The 21,634-nt window shown below is 40.1% G+C and overlaps 3 protein-coding genes across 8 annotated transcripts in view; 2 read left to right on the top strand and 1 right to left on the bottom strand.

Annotated features, from left to right (window-relative positions):
* Nucleotides 1–501: 501 nt before the first annotated feature.
* LOC105386333 (bolA-like protein 3) lies at nucleotides 502–1,404 on the bottom strand. The gene is made up of 3 exons (XM_011556854.3): nucleotides 1,167–1,404; nucleotides 931–1,089; nucleotides 502–826 (listed from the first exon to the last, which is right to left on the bottom strand). Exons 1-3 carry the CDS (start codon nucleotides 1,212–1,214, stop codon nucleotides 698–700), a joined length of 336 nt encoding a protein of 111 aa, XP_011555156.1. The 5' UTR covers nucleotides 1,215–1,404; the 3' UTR covers nucleotides 502–697.
* A 299-nt stretch (nucleotides 1,405–1,703) lies between these two features.
* On the top strand, nucleotides 1,704–11,909 carry LOC105386334 (ribosome biogenesis protein BOP1 homolog). Its single transcript, XM_048627404.1, has 17 exons — nucleotides 1,704–1,882; nucleotides 1,963–2,076; nucleotides 2,257–2,355; nucleotides 2,608–3,019; nucleotides 3,212–3,374; nucleotides 3,815–3,956; nucleotides 4,848–5,030; nucleotides 5,570–5,725; nucleotides 6,729–6,896; nucleotides 7,352–7,526; nucleotides 8,031–8,137; nucleotides 8,593–8,704; nucleotides 9,135–9,238; nucleotides 9,589–9,762; nucleotides 10,377–10,522; nucleotides 11,199–11,348; nucleotides 11,728–11,909. Exons 1-17 carry the CDS (start codon nucleotides 1,805–1,807, stop codon nucleotides 11,879–11,881), a joined length of 2,637 nt encoding a protein of 878 aa, XP_048483361.1. The 5' UTR covers nucleotides 1,704–1,804; the 3' UTR covers nucleotides 11,882–11,909.
* A 700-nt stretch (nucleotides 11,910–12,609) lies between these two features.
* Nucleotides 12,610–21,634, top strand: part of LOC105386335 (rho GTPase-activating protein 4) — a 31,151-nt gene continuing 22,126 nt past the window's right edge. For 4 of the 6 annotated variants that reach the window (XR_007267293.1, XR_007267292.1, XM_048627231.1 and 1 more), the window contains exon 1: nucleotides 12,611–13,044. Coding sequence is in view for 4 of the 6 variants with exons in the window: in XM_048627231.1 (XP_048483188.1) it covers nucleotides 12,939–13,044 (106 nt within the window). In the remaining 2 variants the exon portion in view is untranslated. Of the gene's footprint in view, nucleotides 13,045–20,988; nucleotides 21,227–21,634 lie in introns of those variants that run through there. The other 2 variants (XM_048627230.1, XM_048627232.1) reach the window with 2 other exon arrangements.

Genomic DNA, 21,634 nt, shown 5'->3' with positions numbered 1-21,634 from the left:
AGCATCAGCCAACAATCATTATCACCCCCTGCTGGTCATACGCCCTTCTCGTTAGAGAAGTACTTAAGAACACGATCCTATAGGCCACATCACAATAGTATCCTGGGTTTTCTTCATAGAACTACTACTGGCTACTTGCCACCTTTGAGGGTTTGCTCATTAAATTTGTTATCTCCCCTCTAACTACTTAAGAGCGTGTTTGGAAACCCCTAATCATTATTTTTCAACAGATATGGATGAAAGAATGAAAATCAAGACCTATTTCATTGTTTGAAATATTAATAACTATGACCTACTCTTACGAGATAAGCTTTTAATCTCTGACCTTTCTGATATCTTTCACCCTAAACCAAACAACAAAAATTGGTATTAGGTACATTCTTAGGGGATTCATTTAATAGCTACACGGTAGTCATGGTACCAACGTTTGTGTAGTATATAGGTATGCTGTGGAATACATTTTTAATAAGTAATGATATTAAGTACTTATTTGCACAACAGTTTGCATAATTTTAATTTTTATTGCAACATAATCTTCATTAAAAACATAATTAGACAACTAACATTACATCACACAAGCTGTAATTTAACAAAAACAAAATCATTTTAGCATCTAAGACAACCTGTTATTATATCCTAACTATTTACATATAATTTTTATTGTTAACAAGAGAGTCTGATGAGACAGATTCATTATTTATTTAGGTGCAGTAGTGTGGATCCGTATGCCATGCATCTCTGCTATCTCACTCTTCAATGTTTCTGTAACTATTCTATGTTGTTTAACTGTTGAAAGTCCTACAAATTCTTTGGCTTCTATACTAACCTGCAAGAGAAAGAAATATTGACTTATTAACATGATGGTAACCTTTAGTACACATTAGACTTTAATAAGTTAATAAGAAAATTTCACTTTAAATAAGTGCTCACTTCAAACATGGCTCCACAGCCACCGGAAATATCTTCAACGCTGATGAATGTGATACCCGGCATTTTCTTTTTCAAGGCTTCCGTCAGTTGTTCTTCTTTTGATACGCGGTTCTGCTCATAAACACTGCCCTCACCGTTTAAACTTCCAACTGCCCGGAACTGAAATGAATTGCCATTATGAGACTCTAGATCAAGAACCAAGCTTGTATGAGATGTTTCGAGAGCTGCTTACTTACCAGCCGCCTTCTTACAGGCTCCAAAACTTTACCAAATGTGCGCAACATTTTTCAAGTAAATTGGTAGTTCAATTCAGCTAATGAGATATGCTGATATCTAGATAGAATAGCGCAGGCAAGGCACAATTAAACGCACATTATTATTGAAATTTCAAGGGATTCAACATTAAATTTCACGTTTGTTTTGGCAAAAAATATTTTACATAACCTCGAAATGTCGAAAGTATTCAGAACAATAACTCAAGTTGACATTAAAACTTTTTAATTCTCGTGTATTCTTCATTTCTTGCTTTACCCAATAATTTATAATTTATTTATTTAAATAGACAACTTAGGCCCAATGTGTTAGTAACAATGTTCTTATTCTATGTTAGTATCCTAATTCTACACACATTTACAGGTACAACTTATTAATAATTATTACAACTATAACTAGGGATATAATGGTAGTAGATTTTAAGGGAGGTAAAACTGGTAACACTATTAAAAAGTTTATCGACTGGAAAACCATAGACAAACTCAAGCTCGAAATGTCACTTTGACAGTTGTTATTTGTCAAAAACACGTGTGTTTACTTGCGCTGTGCAGAATTTGGTGTGGTTTTTACTTTTAGTGAAATGCACGATATTTAACAAAAAATGCCTCCATTTCGTGCTGGATTACAAAAGAGGAAGTTAAATGCTGAGGAAGCTAAAGGCAAGCCAGTGAAAGACGAGGTAAGCATCAATTTTATATACTCAATGTTGACAAACGTTGTAGTCATGTTACCGCTTATTTTAATCTTTATTTTCTTCAGTCTTCCGACTCCGGAGAGGGCGAGGATCTGCTGGTTGGTGGTTTGGACAATGGCGAGGATGCTACAGACTCAGAAAATGAGGCTGAAGCTGCTAATTCTGACACAGAACCAGATGTAAGTTGCTACATTTAAGGTTATACTTTCACAGTGTATTTTGTCTTATGTTTGTTCTTTGCTCTCGGTATTTTGATAACCTATTCAGCCCTATAATATCAATTCAGAGTTAGTTTGGAATCAAGAGATATGAGAATGTTTTCTATATTTGTGCTATCTACATTACTTTTAACTTTACAGGGTGTAATGTTTGGTGATGATGCAGATTCAACACTTGGTGATGATGATGAAGATGATGAGGATGAAGATGACGTGGAAGAGGCAACTGATGAATCATCAGTAAGTTATTGTTATACATAGGGAATCCAAGGAATACATTGTATTGAAGAAGGGAAAAGGATTAATAACATGAAGTTGAATAGCTCCCTATTTAATTTATATTTCAATTTTGTGTATAGTTATCAATCTATTTAATTTATTAATTTTCTCACAGATTATAATGTAACTTCAAAAAATAAATGAGTTACACTTTAGACACACACCATAATAAATTTAGTTTATTTATCATGATTATTTGTGATCTTATTACAGGAACTGACAGATTCAGAGGCTGATGACGAATCTGAAGATGCAGATGATGATGATGATGACAAAAGTGATGATGAAGAGAGTGCAGCATCAGACAGTGGAGAGGAATCCGGGCTCGGACACACCCATGGTTCCAGTGATGAAGAATCAGAAAAAAACACACCCAACATAGCTAAGAAACAAAATAAAACTAAGACTAAACCTGATAGTAGTAAAGAAACTAAAATTAAGGAAATAACTAGTTCAAGTAAAGAGTTTGGACCCAAAGAAAAGGAAAAAGTAGAAGTAAAGAGTAAAAAGGATAAGAAGGGTAAAGGAAAATCAGTAACAACTATAGCAATTAGGGATAAATCTAGCAATGCAGTTGACAAATTACAGAAACAAATAGAGGACAGCCATATTATTGAAGGAAAAGGTAAGCTATAAGTATTTTAATTCACAATATTTATAGTAAAAACTACAGGTTGAGTCCACAAACTGTTTTTATAAAATTTCCTTATTCAGACACCTGACCATAAAACATTATAAAACAGGTGTGACAAGCATGTTTCAGCAAGTTTCCCATATAAAGTAAACTTGCAGAAGTTAACTTTCACAATAATTCCAGATGAGTACGAGTCAGGGGACTCCTCAGACGAGGAGGACCGTAGGAACACGGTCGGGGACATCCCCATGTGGTGGTACAACGAGTACCAGCACATTGGCTACGACCTTGACGGCAAGAAGATCATCAAGCCACCGCAGCGGGACCAGATTGATGAGTTCCTCAAGTAAGATTATATTTAATGTTTAAGCCTGTCTAGTTCAACTGGGATAGTGATGTTTAGATGACATAAATAATATTTGAGAAATATATGCTTAGCTTATCCTGGTGTTAACCTTTCTTTATCTACATGCAAAGGCAGAATCAACAATGTTCAGCATGATGCGTGATGGTTCATAAATTTCAAGAATATACACTTCATACAATTTTTTCCCTCAATTTTAGGAGACACAGGGCATTAACCTTTATTACCTTAACCTTTATAAAGCAAAACAATTTAAATATTTTATTGTATTTCAACATTTTCAAAACCTTAACTCTTGCATAGAGTTCAAAATAAGGTGGCAGTATTTCAGCCACTGCCTGTAAAAGGGTTAGCATCCCAGTTTTGAATGTCCGAAAAGTCCAACATCCACTTTAGATTCTCACCAAACAATTTTACTCCAGAAAGTGCGAAGACCCGGACTTCTGGCGCACGGTGCGCGACCCGCAGACCGGCCAGGACGTGGTGCTCAGCGCCGCCGACCTCGAGCTGCTGGCCCGGATCAAGAACGGGATGGTGCCTAATGCTGACCATGATGAGTATGAGGTGAGATGACGTTTGTGTTGTGTAAGCACGGAGTTACTGGAGGTAAGGATGAAATAAGATTACAGTCTATTTCACGACGTTTCAGATGGGGGAAGTTTCGAGGTTGACAGTTTTAGAGACGTCTCATAGAGAAATCGTAGTGTGATGTAAATGTTGTGATTGAGGGCAGGTGCCTAGCCCATTCAAAGTCAAGTGATAATCAAAGTCCTCTTCCAAAAATCAAACTAGTCTCTTGAAACCACTATCAATTTATTCGACTCATTGTCGGGACCTGTGGTTCTAATCAGAGATTGCACCGGTACGAATTATGGACCTCCTGTTTTGATGCGTTCGATAAACTGCTTTGCAGTTTGGCGGTGTGTACTGTCATTTAAATTTGTGTTTCTTATGAATAAATAAATAAACTGTAATAAATATCATCGACCGCTGACGCCAAAAGCAGACGCCCCCTAATGATAGTACACAACCATATTTACCTAAAAAAAACACACGCACTCACGCCTTGTACTAATGTACTCCCTTGCGGGGTAGGCAGAGGTGCATTGCTGCACCCACTTTTCGCCAGAGTGTTATGTTAGTCCCAATGTAATAGGGGGCGGGCCTATTGCCATTTTACGGGCACATCCAAGACCCGATAACAAATATCTGTGTTTAAACAAATATCTGCCCCAGCCGGGAATCGAACCCGGGACCATCGGCTCAGTAGTCAGGGTCACTAACCACTACGCCATTCGGTCGTCAAATTATCATATTTACCTCGTACATTATAAACTAAATTTTCCTCAACCACATCCTCTTCTTTCTTGGATATTTTTTCATCTTAATATTTTTATTAAACTTACTTGTTTTCTAATACGCATAATACTAACTTATCCCCCTCTTCCCCCGCAGCCGTGGGTGGACTGGTTCTCCCGCGAAGTCCTAGCCACGCCGGTGCGCGCGTTTCCGGAGCACAAGCGGTCGTTCCTGCCGTCGCGCTCCGACCAGCGCCAGGTCAGCAAGCTGGTCCATGCGCTGAAGATGGGCTGGATCAAGACCAGGAAGCAGCTGGCTGATGAGCGGAAGAAGAAGAAGGTTTGTCACGTTAAATGATGTTAATTTTTAATAATAGTACCTAATTTTTTTAAATGCAATTGGTGTTCGGTACTACAGCGTCCCCAATGTTCTATGGTTAGCTAGTAGGTATATTAAATATTGCAGTTTATTAATTAAGTAATATTAATAATAATTATGACCAATCACGTTTACTTTATTTTATTTAACACTTTATTGTACAAATATTACTTTAGTGAGTAGAAAGTATTTAAATTTTTGGCCCTATGGATTTTCTTATAAATTAGAATGAGTATGACATGGTCGGCTGATTGGCATATTGTATGTATAATGTAACAGGCCATACAGTTTTTTAAGAAGTTTGTGATCTAGGCGGTTCTTACTAACTCTACTAAATTGGTTCAGCGACCCAAAGCGAGTCTTCGCATTAACAAGATGTTGTCTCTCGACATTTTATCGGCCAATCAAAAGATATTCGCTGACTTATCATACCGCATACCGTAATCAATAACGTTCTTTCATCTGCAATTACCAACCCCTACCATTCCACCTCCCCCCAGGAGAAGCAGTTCTACAACCTGTGGGGCTCGTCCAGCAGCGAGGAGGAGCAGCGGCTGCGCGGCATACACAAGCACATCGCGGCGCCGCGGCGCGCGCTGCCCGGACACGCAGAGAGCTACAACCCGCCGCCTGAGTATCTGCTGGACTCTAAGGAGGTAATATTATCATTAGCACAGAGAAAAGCGAACGTTGACCTTTGCATCTACCAATCACCATCAAGGTTACCGTGCGCGTGCGACAGAGACAAATATAAAAAGGACAATGCCTATTTTTCGTTGAGCTTAGCGACCATGCTTTATTATAATAACACACGATCGTAGGAAATGACAGCTCCTGTCCGATTTAAAGCTACGAGTATGTTGATGGAAACCCAGTCGAGACAGCATCGTTTCAATCGAAGTAGGTATCTTGACTGGTGTAACACCTGGGTCTGGTGCTGGTATACACAAGCACATCGCGGCGCCGCGGCGCGCGCTGCCCGGCACGCCGAGAGCTTCAACCCGCCGCCAGAGTACCTGTTCGACTCTAAGGAGGTAATATAACGTTCTAAGCTTATTTATGGAGTTATCTGCTTTCAATCTGATAAGATCTACTATCGAACCGTCATCTATACAAGCATACAAGCAATTAACAATGCTTAAGGCTGAAAGACGCTGTTTGGACATGCCGAGAGCTACAACCCGCCGCCTGAGTACCTACTGGACTCTAAGGAGGTAATATATAATATCTCACATACGGCCATACCTGGCCCTAAGGTAGGCAGAGCCTGTAACATGGGTGTTGGCTGATATGTCACATATACAAAGATAGATTCATATTGTACCCCTATGGAGATCTGGTCAGACTTAAAATTGATGGAAATCAGGACGAGACACTGCTATATACCAGTATGGTCATTTAATATATACACAAACACATACTTACATTTACAATTAACAAAACAACTTACTCCACTATCAAGTGTATTATTTCCCATTCTTATTGTCAATGTAACATCATTTCCTATCTATGTGGTTGTCTGGAAGATTGCTTTTAGTAATAAGGCCGCCGATTGTTCTATTATATATTTTCTTTTATATGTTTGTAAAACGGTTTCTGTTTGTGTGCAATAAAGAGTATTTTATCTTTATCATACTAACCCTCTTTCCCCCTCAACAGCTGAAAGAATGGAACAAGCTCAAGGAGACCCCGTGGAAGCGCAAGTACACGTTCCTGCCGACTCAGTACAAGGCGCTGAGACAAGTGCCGGCGTATGAGCGGTTCATCAGAGAGCGGTTCCTGAGGTGTCTGGACCTGTACCTCGCGCCCAGGGCTATTAAGATGAGGGTGAGTCTGTTGGATTCATATACAGGGTGTTGGAAAATAGGTAAAGTAAGCCGAAAGGTGAATTTACAGAAGTCGTAGAAGAAAAGTTTGGAATGAACCCCAGAGTTACCCTCTTTCGGCTCATCTACAATAGATACCTACGATGTTTCAACGATTCGTATTCTGTAGCGACCATATTATAGCTACGCGCTGAAAATTTGAAAGCGCTCTAAGCATCAAATTTATTCTTGCAATCACATAATGTACCTCCTGTGGTTTGCCTGGGAGAAAAAGCTATTAACATAATTTTTATTAAGTCTACCCTTTCTACTCTTATTTCCTAATATGTGTACGATAAAGAATGAAATAAATACTTATATACATCATTCATCACGTCCCCACTGCTGGGACACGGGTCTCCTTCCAATGTTTTAGGCCTAGTCCGTATACTTACTTATCCCATATTATATTTCCAGCTAACCATAAGCCCAGAGGACCTGGTCCCCAAGCTACCGTCCCCACGAGACCTACAACCATTCCCCACCAAGGAAGTGCTACAGTTCAAGGGACACGCCAACATAGTGAGGTCCTGTGACTTCGACCCCTCGGGGCAGTATGTGGTGTCTAGCAGTGAAGATGGCACTGTTAAAGGTATGGGCGTTTGGAGATTTTGCGTTTGTTATTATGGTGTTGTGATGATGTGCCTTGTTTAGAGTTAACGAAGATAAATGGCCCCTTGTTGATGTTTTTGTAAATTTCTTGGAGTTGCAGGGTGACGCAACATCAAAGAAATCCTAACAATATGGAATTTTGTACCGGCGGCATGCAAAAAACTGATCCAAGGTGTCGATTTTCAGCAAATTTATTAAAGTGACAATATCTCGAAAACTATCGACTTTTTACGGTATTCTGGCCACTCCTGAGCAGGCCTATCAGCCCTTTAAGGCATAACGTTGACTTTTGGGACACGTGTATGTAACTATTTACCTACTACCTAATCTGTTCAATTACGAAATATGAGCTAAAGCTAGGCCTAGATAGCATCCAGTGGCGTGGCTTTAGCTTTGGGAGAGGCACGTCCAGAACTAGACTGCTATAGGCTGATAAAGAACAAGACTAGGACATTTTGACATCAACAATATGTATTAATTCCAGTGTGGGAGGCGAGCACGGGGCGCTGCCTGCGCACGATAGACCTGGGCGAGCCCGTCGTCAAGGTGGAGTGGACCCCCGCCAAGGGACTCAGCCTCATTGCTGCTGCTGTGAGTTATAATAATTATACAATGATGTCGATTCTGAAGGCAGAAATTTTAATTTAAGAGCTGTTAAATCCTTCATTTCGACTCTATGAATGTTTCCGTAAATGTAATTTTTGCTAGCAAAATTTATAGTTTGATAGAATTTCTGCCATCAGAATAGCTACCAATATTACTTTATTGACAAAACAAAATACAGATATTTTCATCATTAGTCACTTTTGGTTGTAGGGATCTTGTCCACAGTTCCCCTCGCTGATGTCACCTGACTATCATGTGGTCTGCTAACAGCTTTCTGATAATCTCTAGGCCACCATACTGAGCTTTGTCCATCTTCCATTGTCCCGAAGAGCCACTACCGATAACCTATCATAGGCTCCACTCCAGAACTGTACCCCACAAAATCAGAAATTGATAATATTTTCATAAAACTTACAACCTAACAACAATACTGCTTCCAGGTTGGCAACAGATTGCTGCTTCTTAATCCTGGCTCAGACATCGGCGCTCACAAGGTGGCCGCCGCCACGGACGAGCTGTTGGAGGAGCCTCCGCCGCAGCACGACACCGTCAGTAAGTACACCCGTGACTGTTTGGCTGACTGTACTCTTTAAGTTTTCTGCCCACTACACCATATCGCACATACATGATCATGGTATGATACGGTGTAGTGTGCAAACTCCTTTAAGCTAAAAGCGAGCTAAAGCTTTAAGCGAGTTTTAGTTAATCGACAGTGTTGGCAGGTATTGAATAAATGTGAATTCAGGGCCCTATTTTGCAGTCCATGCTGGTCGGCCATAGATGATGTCAGAATTTTTAAGTACCGGTTCTGTAAATTCGCCTATCTAAATTTACATGTTACAGTTATAGGCCAAGATAGATCGTGAATAATTTTATTGTAGATGCATATAAAGTCGTATAATCTGAATTTACATGTTCACGGCCAATTTTCCTCACAAAGATGTAGAAACTAGTTCTAACATAGTCCTTACAACTTTTCCAGTGGACGAGAGGACGCAGACGGCGATCCAGTGGGAGAAGGTGACCCCCGAGGAGTGGGCCAAGGGCATCCGCATCGCCATCAAGCACTTCAAGCCCGTCACACACGTGAGTCAATCAGAAACTCTTTATTGCACACAAACAGACACATGAAGCTGTACTAACATGCACACTCTCTCTTCTTCTTCCTAGCCTTTTCCTTATTTACGGCTTTGTACGTCATGCCTCGCCATTTTACCCTATCCTCTGTCATATCCTCATTTACTCAGCACTCTCTCATATCTTCTTTCACACAATCAAGCCACGTCTTTCTTGGTCTTCCTCTCTTAAGCCTTCTATCAGGTCTCATTTCCAACACTTTCTTTGCAATATAATTAAAACAAGCACACTCTTTATTAGTTTCAAATCAATGTACTGTAGTCTAAGTCTATAGTCAACTAATCTTTCACAACCCGCAGTTATCGTGGCACGCGCGCGGCGACTACATCGCGGCGACGCTGGCGGACGGCGACAGCCGCGCCGTGGTGGCGCACCAGCTGTCGCGCCGCCGCTCGCAGCTGCCGCTGTCGCGAGCGCGGGGCCGCGTGCAGGCCACCGTCTGGCACCCAGTGAGGCCTTGCCTGCTTGTTGCTGTGAGTATTTATTGATTTATTTAATTATAGTTTAACCCAGAAGGGCTAGCAAAGGGTGTAAAACGCGTACGCTAAGACGTGACAAAAGTTTACGACGATGCGCTCACTCACATTACTCATTCATGTGTCAAATAAGTTTCTAAATATATATACATGGCGCCGTTTCGATAGCGAGTGCGACAGAAAACTTTTGCCACGTACTGATGTGAGCATCTTTCACCTCGTGCTAGGCTAGCAGGATAAATCTGCATAAAATATAAACTGGTCTAAAACACAGTAGGCTACTTTGCGCTGCTTAATGGTACGCACCTGCGTAATAAGCGATACCAGCTGCTACATACCATAATAATGGGCAAAGTGGAAGGAAAGAGACGGCCTGGAAGGAGAAAATTGACGTGGCTGTGCAACATCAAAGAGTGGACCGGTGTAAAAACCGTGGAAGAATTATTTAAAACAGCCAGGAATAGAGAGCGCTGCAAAGAGCTGACTGCCAACCTTCAATGATGGAGAGGCACTATAAGAAGAAGAAAACACAGTGAACATTCCGTATTGCATCACGGGTTAACAATGAAACTATCTAAAATCTAAAACTAACATTAACCCCTCCCCAACAGACGCAACGAGTGGTCCGCATCTACGACCTGGTGAAGCAGGAGCTGGTCAAGAAGCTGCTGACGGGAGCTCAGTGGATCAGCACCCTGGCGGTCCATCCGGCTGGGGACAACCTGATTGTGTGCTCGTACGACAGGAAGTGCATTTGGTGAGTGATGGTAGTGAGTGGTGGCTTTTAGTCTGAACATAAACACAGCCCGTAATAATCCACTACTGGATCCTGTCCTTCCTAAGACTGGAGGGTTGTAGCTATAATCTCTAAGATATTAGGAGGGTTGAAGATATCATAACAATAAGATATAATTTAAAACATACTATGCTTTTTAGTTACCATTTTCTCAAATGTAAAGTGGCGCCTCTAGCGGAGACTATCGTCAAATGTATGCTAGAAAAGAAGCGAAGAAGCTTGAAAATTTACATGCCAGGATTCCAACCCATTCCACGATCTCTCCAATGTGAGCCGAGATCTTATCCGTTACGCCACCACTGCTCATCAAACCCTACTACATATTTCTAAGTCGTCACTCTATCAACTATGAGTACTTACTTAGGTACTTATTCGCAATTTCTGCTGGGGAGCAAAGGGCCGAAGTGAAGCGCCGCCATTCTTTGCCCAAGACATCCTCAACTATGAATAATCCTAACTAATATTATAAATGTGAAAGTAACTGTGTCTGTCTGTCTGTCTGTATACATACGGTCTAGACCCTGGGAAAGAACATAGGCTACTTTTTTATCCCGGAATTCCCACGGGAAAACCTTTTTAGGGCGAAGCGAAGCTCGCGGGAACAGCCAATAAGTAATAGTAACCTCTCTCCCCCCAGGTTCGACCTCGACCTCTCGTCCAAGCCGTACCAGACCCTGCGCCTGCACGGCGGCGCGGTCAGAGCCGTCGCCTTCCACAAGCGCTACCCGCTGTTCGCCACCGCTGGAGACGACAAGTATATTGTCGTGTCGCATGGGATGGTTTACAAGTATGTACCGAGACTATTGTATTATTCTTATATCTTTTAATTTCATATCAGCATCAGCTCAGTCATAGGAGCTGAACATCTACTGCTAAACATAGGCCTCCCCTAATGTTTTCCACCTTTTCCGAACGAAGACGGCCTGTTTCATGTATTGAAAGAGCATAATTATAGCGGCTTCAAGAAATTCTTATTGTACAATGCAGATGAATAATATTTACATAGTACTTGTGCTGCAAAAGCCCCACACTAGACCAGATATGACTAGGCTAATGATCATACATTCAGCTTGATGAGAGAAAGAATAGGGCATAGTGCAAAAATCTAACCACAACCTACCGTACGATGAGTGTACCACAGATTAACCACTTTCTTCCATTTCCAGCGATCTCCTACAGAACCCGCTGCTAGTTCCACTGAAGCAGCTCCCGGCGCCGGCAGTCCGCGACTCTCTGTGCGTTCTAGACCTGCGCTTCCACCCCACGCAACCGTGGCTGCTCGTGGCTGGGGCCGATACAACTATGCGCCTTTACGCTTGAGGAATGATAAATATATTCGTATTGTAAAGTTGGTGTGTTTGATTTTAACCTGTAAAGGCCCACATTCACGCGCGTACCAATCCGGCGGATTTGTCGCTGGCGACAAGTCCGCGGACAAATCCGCGTGTGAATGGGTAGGTGTGATGGCTCGCGGTACGGCGCGGCGGTCGCCGACTGGGTGCGTCAAGTGAATGGGCTGCTTAAGAGCTGAAGCAGAGCGGAGCTACTGTTCCAAATGTTGGCTATTAGCCCAGAATAAGAAATAACTAAACTTTCAACGTTATTAATTTCTATAGAAGAAGGATTTGTTAGCATGTTTCCAGCAGCACTGAGCAAATAAACTACGTCCAGCAGAGCTCAGAACAATAACTGCCGTATGCATTAAAATAAAATAGCTGAACTTATGTATCCAGATCTTAAAGTATATTAGAAAGTAGGACTGCCTCCGTTAACGAGACAATCGCAGTGTTAATTATATTCATTATTATTTAATACATTAATATATGAATATAAATCATTATTCCGAGATACATATAACCGCTAGCTTTACCCAATCATACACGGAAAATGTCAATTTTATTATTTCTACCATCGATTACTACTATATTTTTCGTTAGGTAAATATGGCAACATTGCAAGAATCTGTCAATACTTTCAGTCGTTTTGATTGGCTGATAGGCGGCGATCTATTTTTTGCGTGATCCTATTGGTAGTTTATGTTAGGTCGTTGATGCGGTGAGGATAGAGGTGAAGAGGGGGCGGGCGTCGTTTGATTTTCCGTTCGCGTTGCTCGTACACTTTGACTTTCGCTTCTTTCTTTCCGTTTGTTTTGTTTATTTCGTTTCCGCGGCGCCGTGTGAAGCTCGTGCGGTTGTAAATTACGGCCGGCGCCCGCGTTATTTTCGTTCTAAGCTTGGAGCGAGCGTATCGCCTAGCTTTCACAGAAGAAAACATTTTAGTGCGAGAGGTGTTTGGACTTTCATAAATAATTCGGTTCCTGATTGTGCCTGAGGACTTGTGGTGGTTCAGTGATGTGTAGGAACTGAAGTAGCTCACCATGTCGGTATCCTCGACGGCCGTGGAGGTGTTGGACGACCGGGATGCGGAGCCGCGGACTCCTATGAAAAGACTCGGCTCCACGAGAAAACTCGCCGCTTTCAACAGTAAGTTTTGCACCTATTTGCCGACTCCCGGCTAGAAATTCGAATGTTGGAGAGATAATCATGACTGAGATTTGGTTTGAGTATGATATCCTTATTAGAAAGTGGATGGTTGAGAGGATTTCAATACGAATTTTATGTAGACAAAGCGCCGGCGTTAAATAGTGCCTCTTTTGTAATTATTTTCCTTGTTTTATTGTATTGTTGACTATAATGGACATTTTATTTTGCCTGTTATGAATATTGGTTGGCGGGTCATAATCATCACATCATGTAATTCATCATGAAATATACTGATTTCATGCTCTGAACCTGTATTCATAATTTAATTTTAAAACAACAAACAAAAACTAAGTCTCCTGTTTGAAAAAAATCAATTTCCCTATTATAAATAACAAAAGCTTGGTTTACAGATCACCAGTAAATGGAGACATACTTATAGTTGAACTCTGTTCTATTTCTATTTAGTCAGTAATGGCTCTTCCTGTCTGAGTGTGGGGTGTGATATCTCCCACTTTATATTATTAGAAATTACATTTATCATGGGAGTTCACTGCGTCTCAAATTCAAAGCTTTGAATCTCTTAAAGCTTTTACAAAGTGAGCTTTGATAAATCACACTCATTAGAGTACTGTATTTTTAACAAAATGTTAGTGAAAAAAAGTAGAAAGTATGTTAATTTGAGAATGATTTAAGTTAACTGAAGTTTTATGGGCATTTAATTACTTAGTATGCATTTGTGGTTAAGGTAATTAATTAAGTATTTCATATAATATCCATTAAATAAAAATGGTGCTACCAAAGTTTCATGTAAAGCACTAGAAGTTTAAATATCCATTGTCTTATGGGATATTTTTAGCATAAGTTTTGTTTAACTTTCATAAAGTCATTCTGTTAAAACATCACTCAAAGACTTTGTTAATTGCAAATAAACAACCAGCAATTATATCATACCTACGATACTAGATGCTTCATGATAATATTGCATATTTGTCTATCAACGTCAATCCTTATCACACTTTAAATAGAGTCCATAATCTTTTAATGTGATGCTGAATGCCACTTAATCCATAGTTATACTATGTCCTCTTTTCTGAGTGCCAACATTTATCATATCTGTTATCTACATGGATTTCAACTCATTCTACTATTCAGTAAACCCTATTTATTTGTGTTAAAACATAAAAATATAGTTGGATATGGTGGGAATTTTTAATATAATATGTAACTTGCAAGTTTAGTAGCTAATAGTGTATTGTACTCATACTCTCACAATTAAACAAAAAGAAAAAATATATTGATGGTGGAAGGATGTTTAAGAATTTAAAAATGTAAAAAAAAAAACATTTTTTTTAGAATCAAATATTATAATATTATGTTTCAGTATTTTTTGTTATTTTCACTATAAATTTTAACATTTAAACATAAACTTTGGGTTTATTGTAGGTACCTATTTTTCTGTATAAAACTGGGAACATTACAGAATAAACCAAGTGCCATGATATACACTAAAAAGCTATCTATAAAGAAATTGGTCCTTGTACTATCAGACTATCCAACAGAACTGTTGAGATAATATGAATGAAATTTATTGTTAAGCTACACTTTGAGTTGAATTCACTATCTCTATTCTATTAATTACTTCCACGATAAGTAATTATGCAAATCTATGATATACAATTGAGTGTTTCTGAAATGGTTATTGGTTATTGTTAATTCTATCCCCTAATTATTATTATCCTCACATCAATGAAAATACCTTTAATAAATAAAATAAATAATCTCCTTTCTCTACATAGATAGGTATGCATTATTTTATTTTAATCCTATCCACTGTATAATAATTCGATATAGGTACCTAGTCATGAAATAAAACTTCATACCCATTACAAAAATGTTTACGTAAACCTGCCGATCTGCCGTATGCCTAAAGCATCCATACTCAGCTTATGTTTAATTGTACAAGCCGAATTGTGTAAGCAAAACTAGGTGTTTTCGGATTGTTTGACAGAACCCAGCTGTATGTTATTAACAAGTGCTGCTATTTGGGAAATTCTATTTCTCTCGCGGATTCTTATGAATAACCTGGTGCTGTATTCAGGGCTCCTTTACGATTCTAAAGCATAGAGTACAGCCGTGAACATAGTAAGAAGTAATTGTGGCGCTATGGCGTCGATACAGGTACAAGGTACAAGGAATTCGCTATCGCTATAGAATCGATTGGTGCTACTGAATAGGATGCCAATGGGAGTGTTTGTGGTGTATTTATGAGCCACCATTGATCACACCTATAGCTGAACACAAAAGAGTAGAGATTAATGTTTTTGGAACTAAACAGATTTAAACCTGGCAATAAAAAAAAACTTGTGGTCTGTTTCTATGGTTTGAATGTCAAACTCGCCCTGTTCCTGTATAAACAAATCGAATTTTGCTTAATTTTGGAGTTTTGTGGATTGTTGAGTTTGTTCACGAAGTGAAAATGAATAAAACCATTCGCAGCGAAGCTAGACAGATGATTTACAGCGTTTACCTACGATGTTTGGCGGAGAATGAGGCTGGAGAAGTATTAGTCAATATATACGATGTTTATGAAAGAGCAGCGTTTTATACTGGTGAGTAGGTACTTAATTTCTAACCATTAACATACATTGCTTATATTTCTTGTAAAAAAGTACTATTTTGATGTAATAGAATGCCTTTAAATGTGTATTTGTTATTCTTATAGAGGTTAGAAAATACTAGTGTCAAACGTTACATGACATCAGGGTCTGGATGCTAATGTTGTTAAAACATCAGGTCTAGATACTTTTTTACTAACCCCCGACTCATAAAGGGTATCGATAAGTTTTACAGCTGTAGGTGTCTATGTGTGTCGGTCTCTCCGTGTTAGAGTACCTATTGTAAAAATATGTGTAAGAATATGTAATGCCGAGTTGCAGAAAGGGACTTTAAGCTAATGTGGACATTAAATCTATGTCTGTCTCTTTCTGTCCGTATACTGTCAAAGCAAGGCAACAATACATTTACCTAATGCCGACATTAACTTAAAGATCCTTTCTGCAACTCAGTGTAAGAGTCGGTATAAATTCCCCAGACATAATAATTTGCAAGTCACTGCTTTTCTGACCAATTAAATGATTTGTTGCAGGAAAATCGGTAAACACAGTTTTAGAAGAATTGCCGGGGCACATTTGAACTTTTTCCTGAGCAAGAAAAAACTGTAATAAAATATCGATGTGTGAAACTATCACTTTTCTCCTATAGTAATTACATAATGGGATAACCAACACGTGTTTCAGTGCAAAAAAACATTATGAAATACACAATGAAATAAAAGTTACAGTTGTTTTGATTTAATGAAATTCATTCAATACTGCCCCCCTCTCCCCTACTAATTTCTTCTCTTAACATAAACCTCCCCAAAAAGTGGCATTTTATAATTAGCAAATATTTGAAACATTTCCCGTTTTGATTTTTTCTGCTAAAGTATCGTGATACTTTTGTCCGTTTTCTATACTATAATAGTGTGGCCACTTTCTTAGATTGCCACGCCCTCAATTATTCTTTACTCTTTTATGTTCAGCTATACTACTGAAAGTCTGAAACGGTACCTACCGGACGTTGAGTATAAGAATCGTTTTATTTCAGTTCACGGCTAAATTATTAATAATTTTTAAAAGTAACGTAAATTCCACGTGTCGTTACTAAAATTGGATCTTGTCGCTTCCTTACCTTACTCTTTATTTTGGTAAATATTAAGATGGGAACCGAAAGCTAGGCCCAGAAACCGTCCCGAATTCAATTGAAGTGGACGACATGTTTACGCCACTTTATTTACACAACAAACATGATCTTCGTTTAATTAATTGTTTAAGAAGACAAGGCTCGTTTCTTTAACTAACTAATATCGTCCTAAGATCTGGCTTTGTTAGATATAATATAGAGAGAGAGAGTAAAGGAATGAAAATAATCATTTAAGAAACTGTTTTCTCAACAATATATTTCGGTAATTCATTACAAGCTTCTGTAGAAATAAGTTTTATTTTTAGCTTCGTAGAGCTGAGAACTTTAATGAGGACATACTCAATCATAAAAGGAAAATAAAGTAAACTTAATATATATAATGACTTAGGACCTAGGGGAATGAAGTCTGATCATCAGGTTGTTATAGTGTAGAAATGGTCTGCTGGTCGTTAGATCGATCCTCCTTTTTCATCTATTCCATTACAGAGCTAGTGATGATCTATCGAATAATTAAATAAAAGCTCTCCAGATCAGCTCAATACGTTAACCAATTGCAAATAAACAAACCGTATTTTACACCTCATACGAAATTAGTCTACGCAAGAAACACTGCCAAGAAACCCATCAGCTTCAATCAAGGTCGCATCCATATTTATTGTGTTAAGCTTACAGCGGCATCATAGCGCATACAAAGTACTTGAGCAGTAAAACGAACCCCTACAATGTACAATAATGTACATAAGCTCTCTATGGACAGCACCGTATGAATTTTAAACGGAAACTTCGTCTTCGTCTTTGCAGTCGCAAGAAATAGCTATCGATCAATAGTCTAGAAATACTGTAGCCTAGACTGTGCCAATCAATACCCTATTAAAGTAAGACCTCTCCTCGAGAAGCCCACTTGACTGGAGCCGAGGCTCGTCAAAGACCCCGTTAAGGGTTCAAGAGTCCCTTTGTTCCAGTCCTGCGTTTACTGCTTCCGCCAGTAACGAGCGTTTCCGTAAGTGCTGTCATGAATTGAATAAATCATACGACTCTGACATGGATTTTCCTGGCGGAAATTGCGTAAATTGGAACATTTGGGTTCTCATGAAACGAGAGTGAAAATGAGTGATTTTCACACAGCAATTAACATTTCAAATCAAACAGTGTAATGGATGTAGAATGACACTGCTGGACCGAACCTCTTTGACCTTTAGCACAAAACAGACCATCACTAAACTCCAGGCGTCGTCGTAGGCTGTCGTGTCTCCAAATCAAGATCATCTTACACCAATTACACAGCAGCACCTCAAAGGTTGTATCAATCTATGCAGCTCCAGACGCATGTTGTGATCACGCGAGCAGCGTGGTCATTGGCTGCTTCCTCTCGCCCACGCGGCCGTCACCCCGCGCCTGGAGGGTTACTCTATACTGACTGAAGAGCGAACGAGAGCTGTCGAGCATTCGGCAAGTTTAGTACAACGAGATAGAGTCAGCAGCGCTCCGAAACTTTGTGTTTCGTCTTAGAGAGTGACCCCTTCTGGTCCCGGTCCTGTCCCGCCCACGCGCTATCAGGACCATAACTAATGTCCCGGCCTAGCCAGACCCGCAGAAACTATAGTCCCGCTCCACTGGAAATTCTCGTCCGGGAACCTGTTTTAATAGGCCAGCTTTAGATAAGCGCGAAATCTGCAGGAAACTGATGCCGTTTAAAAGGATTTGTAATCCGATTCCAATGGCAAAACTATTAGATGGTGAAATTATTGTAACATGCGATGTAATTGTTGTGTAGAGTTGCGTCCGTAGAATAATGGGATCCACACAATGTGTTGTTCATTATCAATTCTGCGAGGCGCGCCGGTCCCCCGAGTCTTGCCGAGCCCATGTTTTATTAATTCGAGCACCACGAACCTGCCTCGTCCTTACCTACGCTATAAAGGGATTTGCATCAATTGCTAAAAATAACCCCTTCTGTAAACATAAATCGATTCGGATCGGTTTTACAGCTCTGTGAAGTGGTGATCAAATTGATGAGTCAAGGGTATTTAAATGTCTGGATGGATGATATAACACGGGTGCACATAAAGGACACACATGTTGGGACATGTGTTGTACAAATGCTGTGTGAGACGAGACGGCCCATTGCCCCCCAATAGGTTAAAGTTGCGGTTGCTACGAAGTTAATCGAACTCTACACGAGGAAGTAATTTCATGCTTGCGAGCTTCGGGCTTCGCAACATCACTTTCTCGGAAAGGTGGATTTTTCTTGGATCCGCGAGTAGTTCTGGCTCCATTTAATTTACAGCGTGTTGTCGACAATGCTTTGTACGACAAGATTTATCTCCTTTGTTGTAGAACAGCGGTGAAGCACGTAAAGGTGTGGTTATCACGAGCTGCTAATAATTGGTGTCTGCCACCGCGGGCCGATTATGATGTATTGAGGCAATGAGCGGCCAATTAGCACAATCGCTTTTGTTTCGCACTCCCCCCTTTGTTCGTTTCGGTAGGAACTTTATCGTAATCAATATTTTAACGACTATAACTTGGGCAAGTTTCAGTGCCAACTTTATTAGACCATTCCGTATAAATTTTCTTCGAAAGGCAGCAGCGGTCGCCGCGACTTCTATTGTTGTCGGGCGCATTTATCGCGTCTTTCGAATGCTAATCGCCCACTTATTATAACCAATAGCCGGCCATTTGTCCTGTTGTTACAAATTATGAGTTAACATTGTTCGCTAATCTGGAAATAATTTCGAATGGCGTAATTCATGGTCGTGTCTTGTTTACTCGGTTCTCTTCAATGCGGCGTGCATGAAGACTTTTGTTGTAATGAAGTGTTGCAAAGTTACGCCATTGACTCACCGTTTACTGGTCCGCTTTTATATATTATTTTATTGTCCTCATTTGTGCTTCATTCTCCTTTTCAAACGTCTTCCTAATTAGGAGTTTAATCTTCACAAATGTTTAAGATCATCTGTATAATAAGACCCTTTAAAGAGTGATCTGTCACTGGCAGGGCCTGAAACGTCTGAGTAAAGCGTAGGTATCTCTTCATGCCTCCCTGGTTGTTAGTCAGTGGGAGCGGTAGTGTGGTCCGGTGCAGCGCTGTCGCGTGATTCAGTGCCGCTGCGGCGCCGCGCTATATTTAGCCTCCCCCAAACTCGCGCCGTCTGAATGGAGCCGTCCTTGTTTGTGGACATCCTAACTAACCAACTAATTCTATAACCAGCTCTAAATGGCGTTAACTCGATAAGCAACCTTATACATTAACACGGAGGCGTCTGTTCACCCTGACATTACTCATCCAGAGAAGACCCAGACTCCAGAACGAATGGGGCACTTTCGCCTCCGCGCGATCATTAATATCGCAGCGAGATAACGTATCTCTAGGCTGAGGTTTCCGTATTGATTTAGAACGGCATCTGTGTGAGGAGCGTAAACAGTTTAAACATAAATCAAATGATATCGTTGCTATCGCTCGCTTCTGTGATTGCTGCATTGTTAACGTGACATTGTGACATGCAGCCGAATTTTCAGCTCCAGTTTTAGAATGTTAGTTGTGTACGGAAGTATTTTTGGTTTCCAGTTCCCCCTTATTGGTTAAGTGAGCTTACCTATTCATTGAATGTATCGTATTACGGTGGTTGTGTTATACGGTGAGGTGGCGGTGGTCAGACTGGGGACGCACCCTCGCCAGCCACTAATTACTGAACCACCGGCGAGCCCCAATAAATAACCGACACGCAACTTTTTAATTCATCAACATGTGTATTAGTTTGTCCTAAAAATAAATAGTACCTTGAATATGTGGAATAAGTTAATTGCCATTTTGTGGAGTAATTTTCCTGTATGATTTGTGCGAATGTTTGAATTTTATAAATTCCACTACTCTACCCACTTCGAAAGCTATAAATTTGTTATTTTAGATTTACGGACAACGGACGCTACAAAAAATTGTCTAGGATTGCCGAGCTCGCCGCGGCGGCGCGTGGCTTTAAGTTCCAATATTTCGAGTTTTCGACAGAATCGTGGCAATAAAAATTTGTTTCGCGTATTTTTAGGATGCCTCTTGTAATGTTGATGTGGTGTTTTATGGTTTTGTATTATTATATTAGCGTTCACATACATACTCATCTACATACGTACACATTTAGATTTAGGTTATAAGCCTTACTATAGTGGGCGTGTCTTCACCGCGAAGTATGATAGATGTTTTAGTTTCCGAAGCGAAGATATGCGGCCGCGATGAATGTGATCGATTGCCGTGTTGTTATCGTTATCATTATCCACCAGCGCCGCTTCGCGAACGGTTTCATGTTTCAAGACAAAAACATTACCACTATCCAGCGATTGTTTCTGTAGATATTCTGTTTATATTATAGTGTTACATACAAGTGTAGTGGTTGTTTCATGGGAGCTAAAGCGAAGGCGCGCAGAGTACGGAGAAATATCAGTGATGGTGCGTACTTGTTGCATTTTACTATTCGTTTTACGAGCGACGATAACCGTGACTGACTTCATTATCATAATCCTTATCGTTGCATCGTAGTTCAAAATTATTTTGACTTTCTAATTTCTTCATTGTATTTGTGGCACTCGGAATATTTTTAACAAAAGATCTAGTTCTTGTGTGAACAGCCCCGATGTGCAGTAATGTGTTATATTTTGTCGGCGTTCACAAAAATAGCGTTGATCTTGACTGTGCGGAATTGCGGATGGTAATAGCGGCGTATGGATTCGATCTCTCATCGGTCGAGGGGCACGTGGCTGGCCCCTGCTAGGATGAATAGTTTGATTCACCCAGTGTTCACCGGAGCTGCACTCAAACGCTAAAATTCGGCGAACTCGTCGGATCAATTTTCTATAA

The sequence above is a fragment of the Plutella xylostella genome, chromosome 18 (assembly GCF_932276165.1).
Source record: "Plutella xylostella chromosome 18, ilPluXylo3.1, whole genome shotgun sequence".
NCBI classification, from domain to species: domain Eukaryota; kingdom Metazoa; phylum Arthropoda; class Insecta; order Lepidoptera; family Plutellidae; genus Plutella; species Plutella xylostella.
The sequence above is the reverse complement of the archived record's forward strand: the minus strand, read 5'-3'. Positions and strand labels throughout refer to the sequence as shown.

Excerpts from the sequence above, each read along its gene's own strand:
- LOC105386333 (XM_011556854.3), bottom strand. The coding sequence starts at position 1,214 with ATGTTGCGCACATTTGGTAAAGTTTTGGAGCCTGTAAGAAGGCGGCTG. Across the intron at positions 1,090-1,166 it reads AGCCTGTAAGAAGGCGGCTG|TTCCGGGCAGTTGGAAGTTT; the intron begins GTAAGTAAGCAG and ends AATTCATTTCAG. Across the intron at positions 827-930 it reads GCTGTGGAGCCATGTTTGAA|GTTAGTATAGAAGCCAAAGA; the intron begins GTGAGCACTTAT and ends TTTCTCTTGCAG.
- LOC105386334 (XM_048627404.1), top strand. The coding sequence starts at position 1,805 with ATGCCTCCATTTCGTGCTGGATTACAAAAGAGGAAGTTAAATGCTGAG. Across the intron at positions 1,883-1,962 it reads GCAAGCCAGTGAAAGACGAG|TCTTCCGACTCCGGAGAGGG; the intron begins GTAAGCATCAAT and ends TATTTTCTTCAG. Across the intron at positions 7,527-8,030 it reads TGAAGATGGCACTGTTAAAG|TGTGGGAGGCGAGCACGGGG; the intron begins GTATGGGCGTTT and ends TATTAATTCCAG.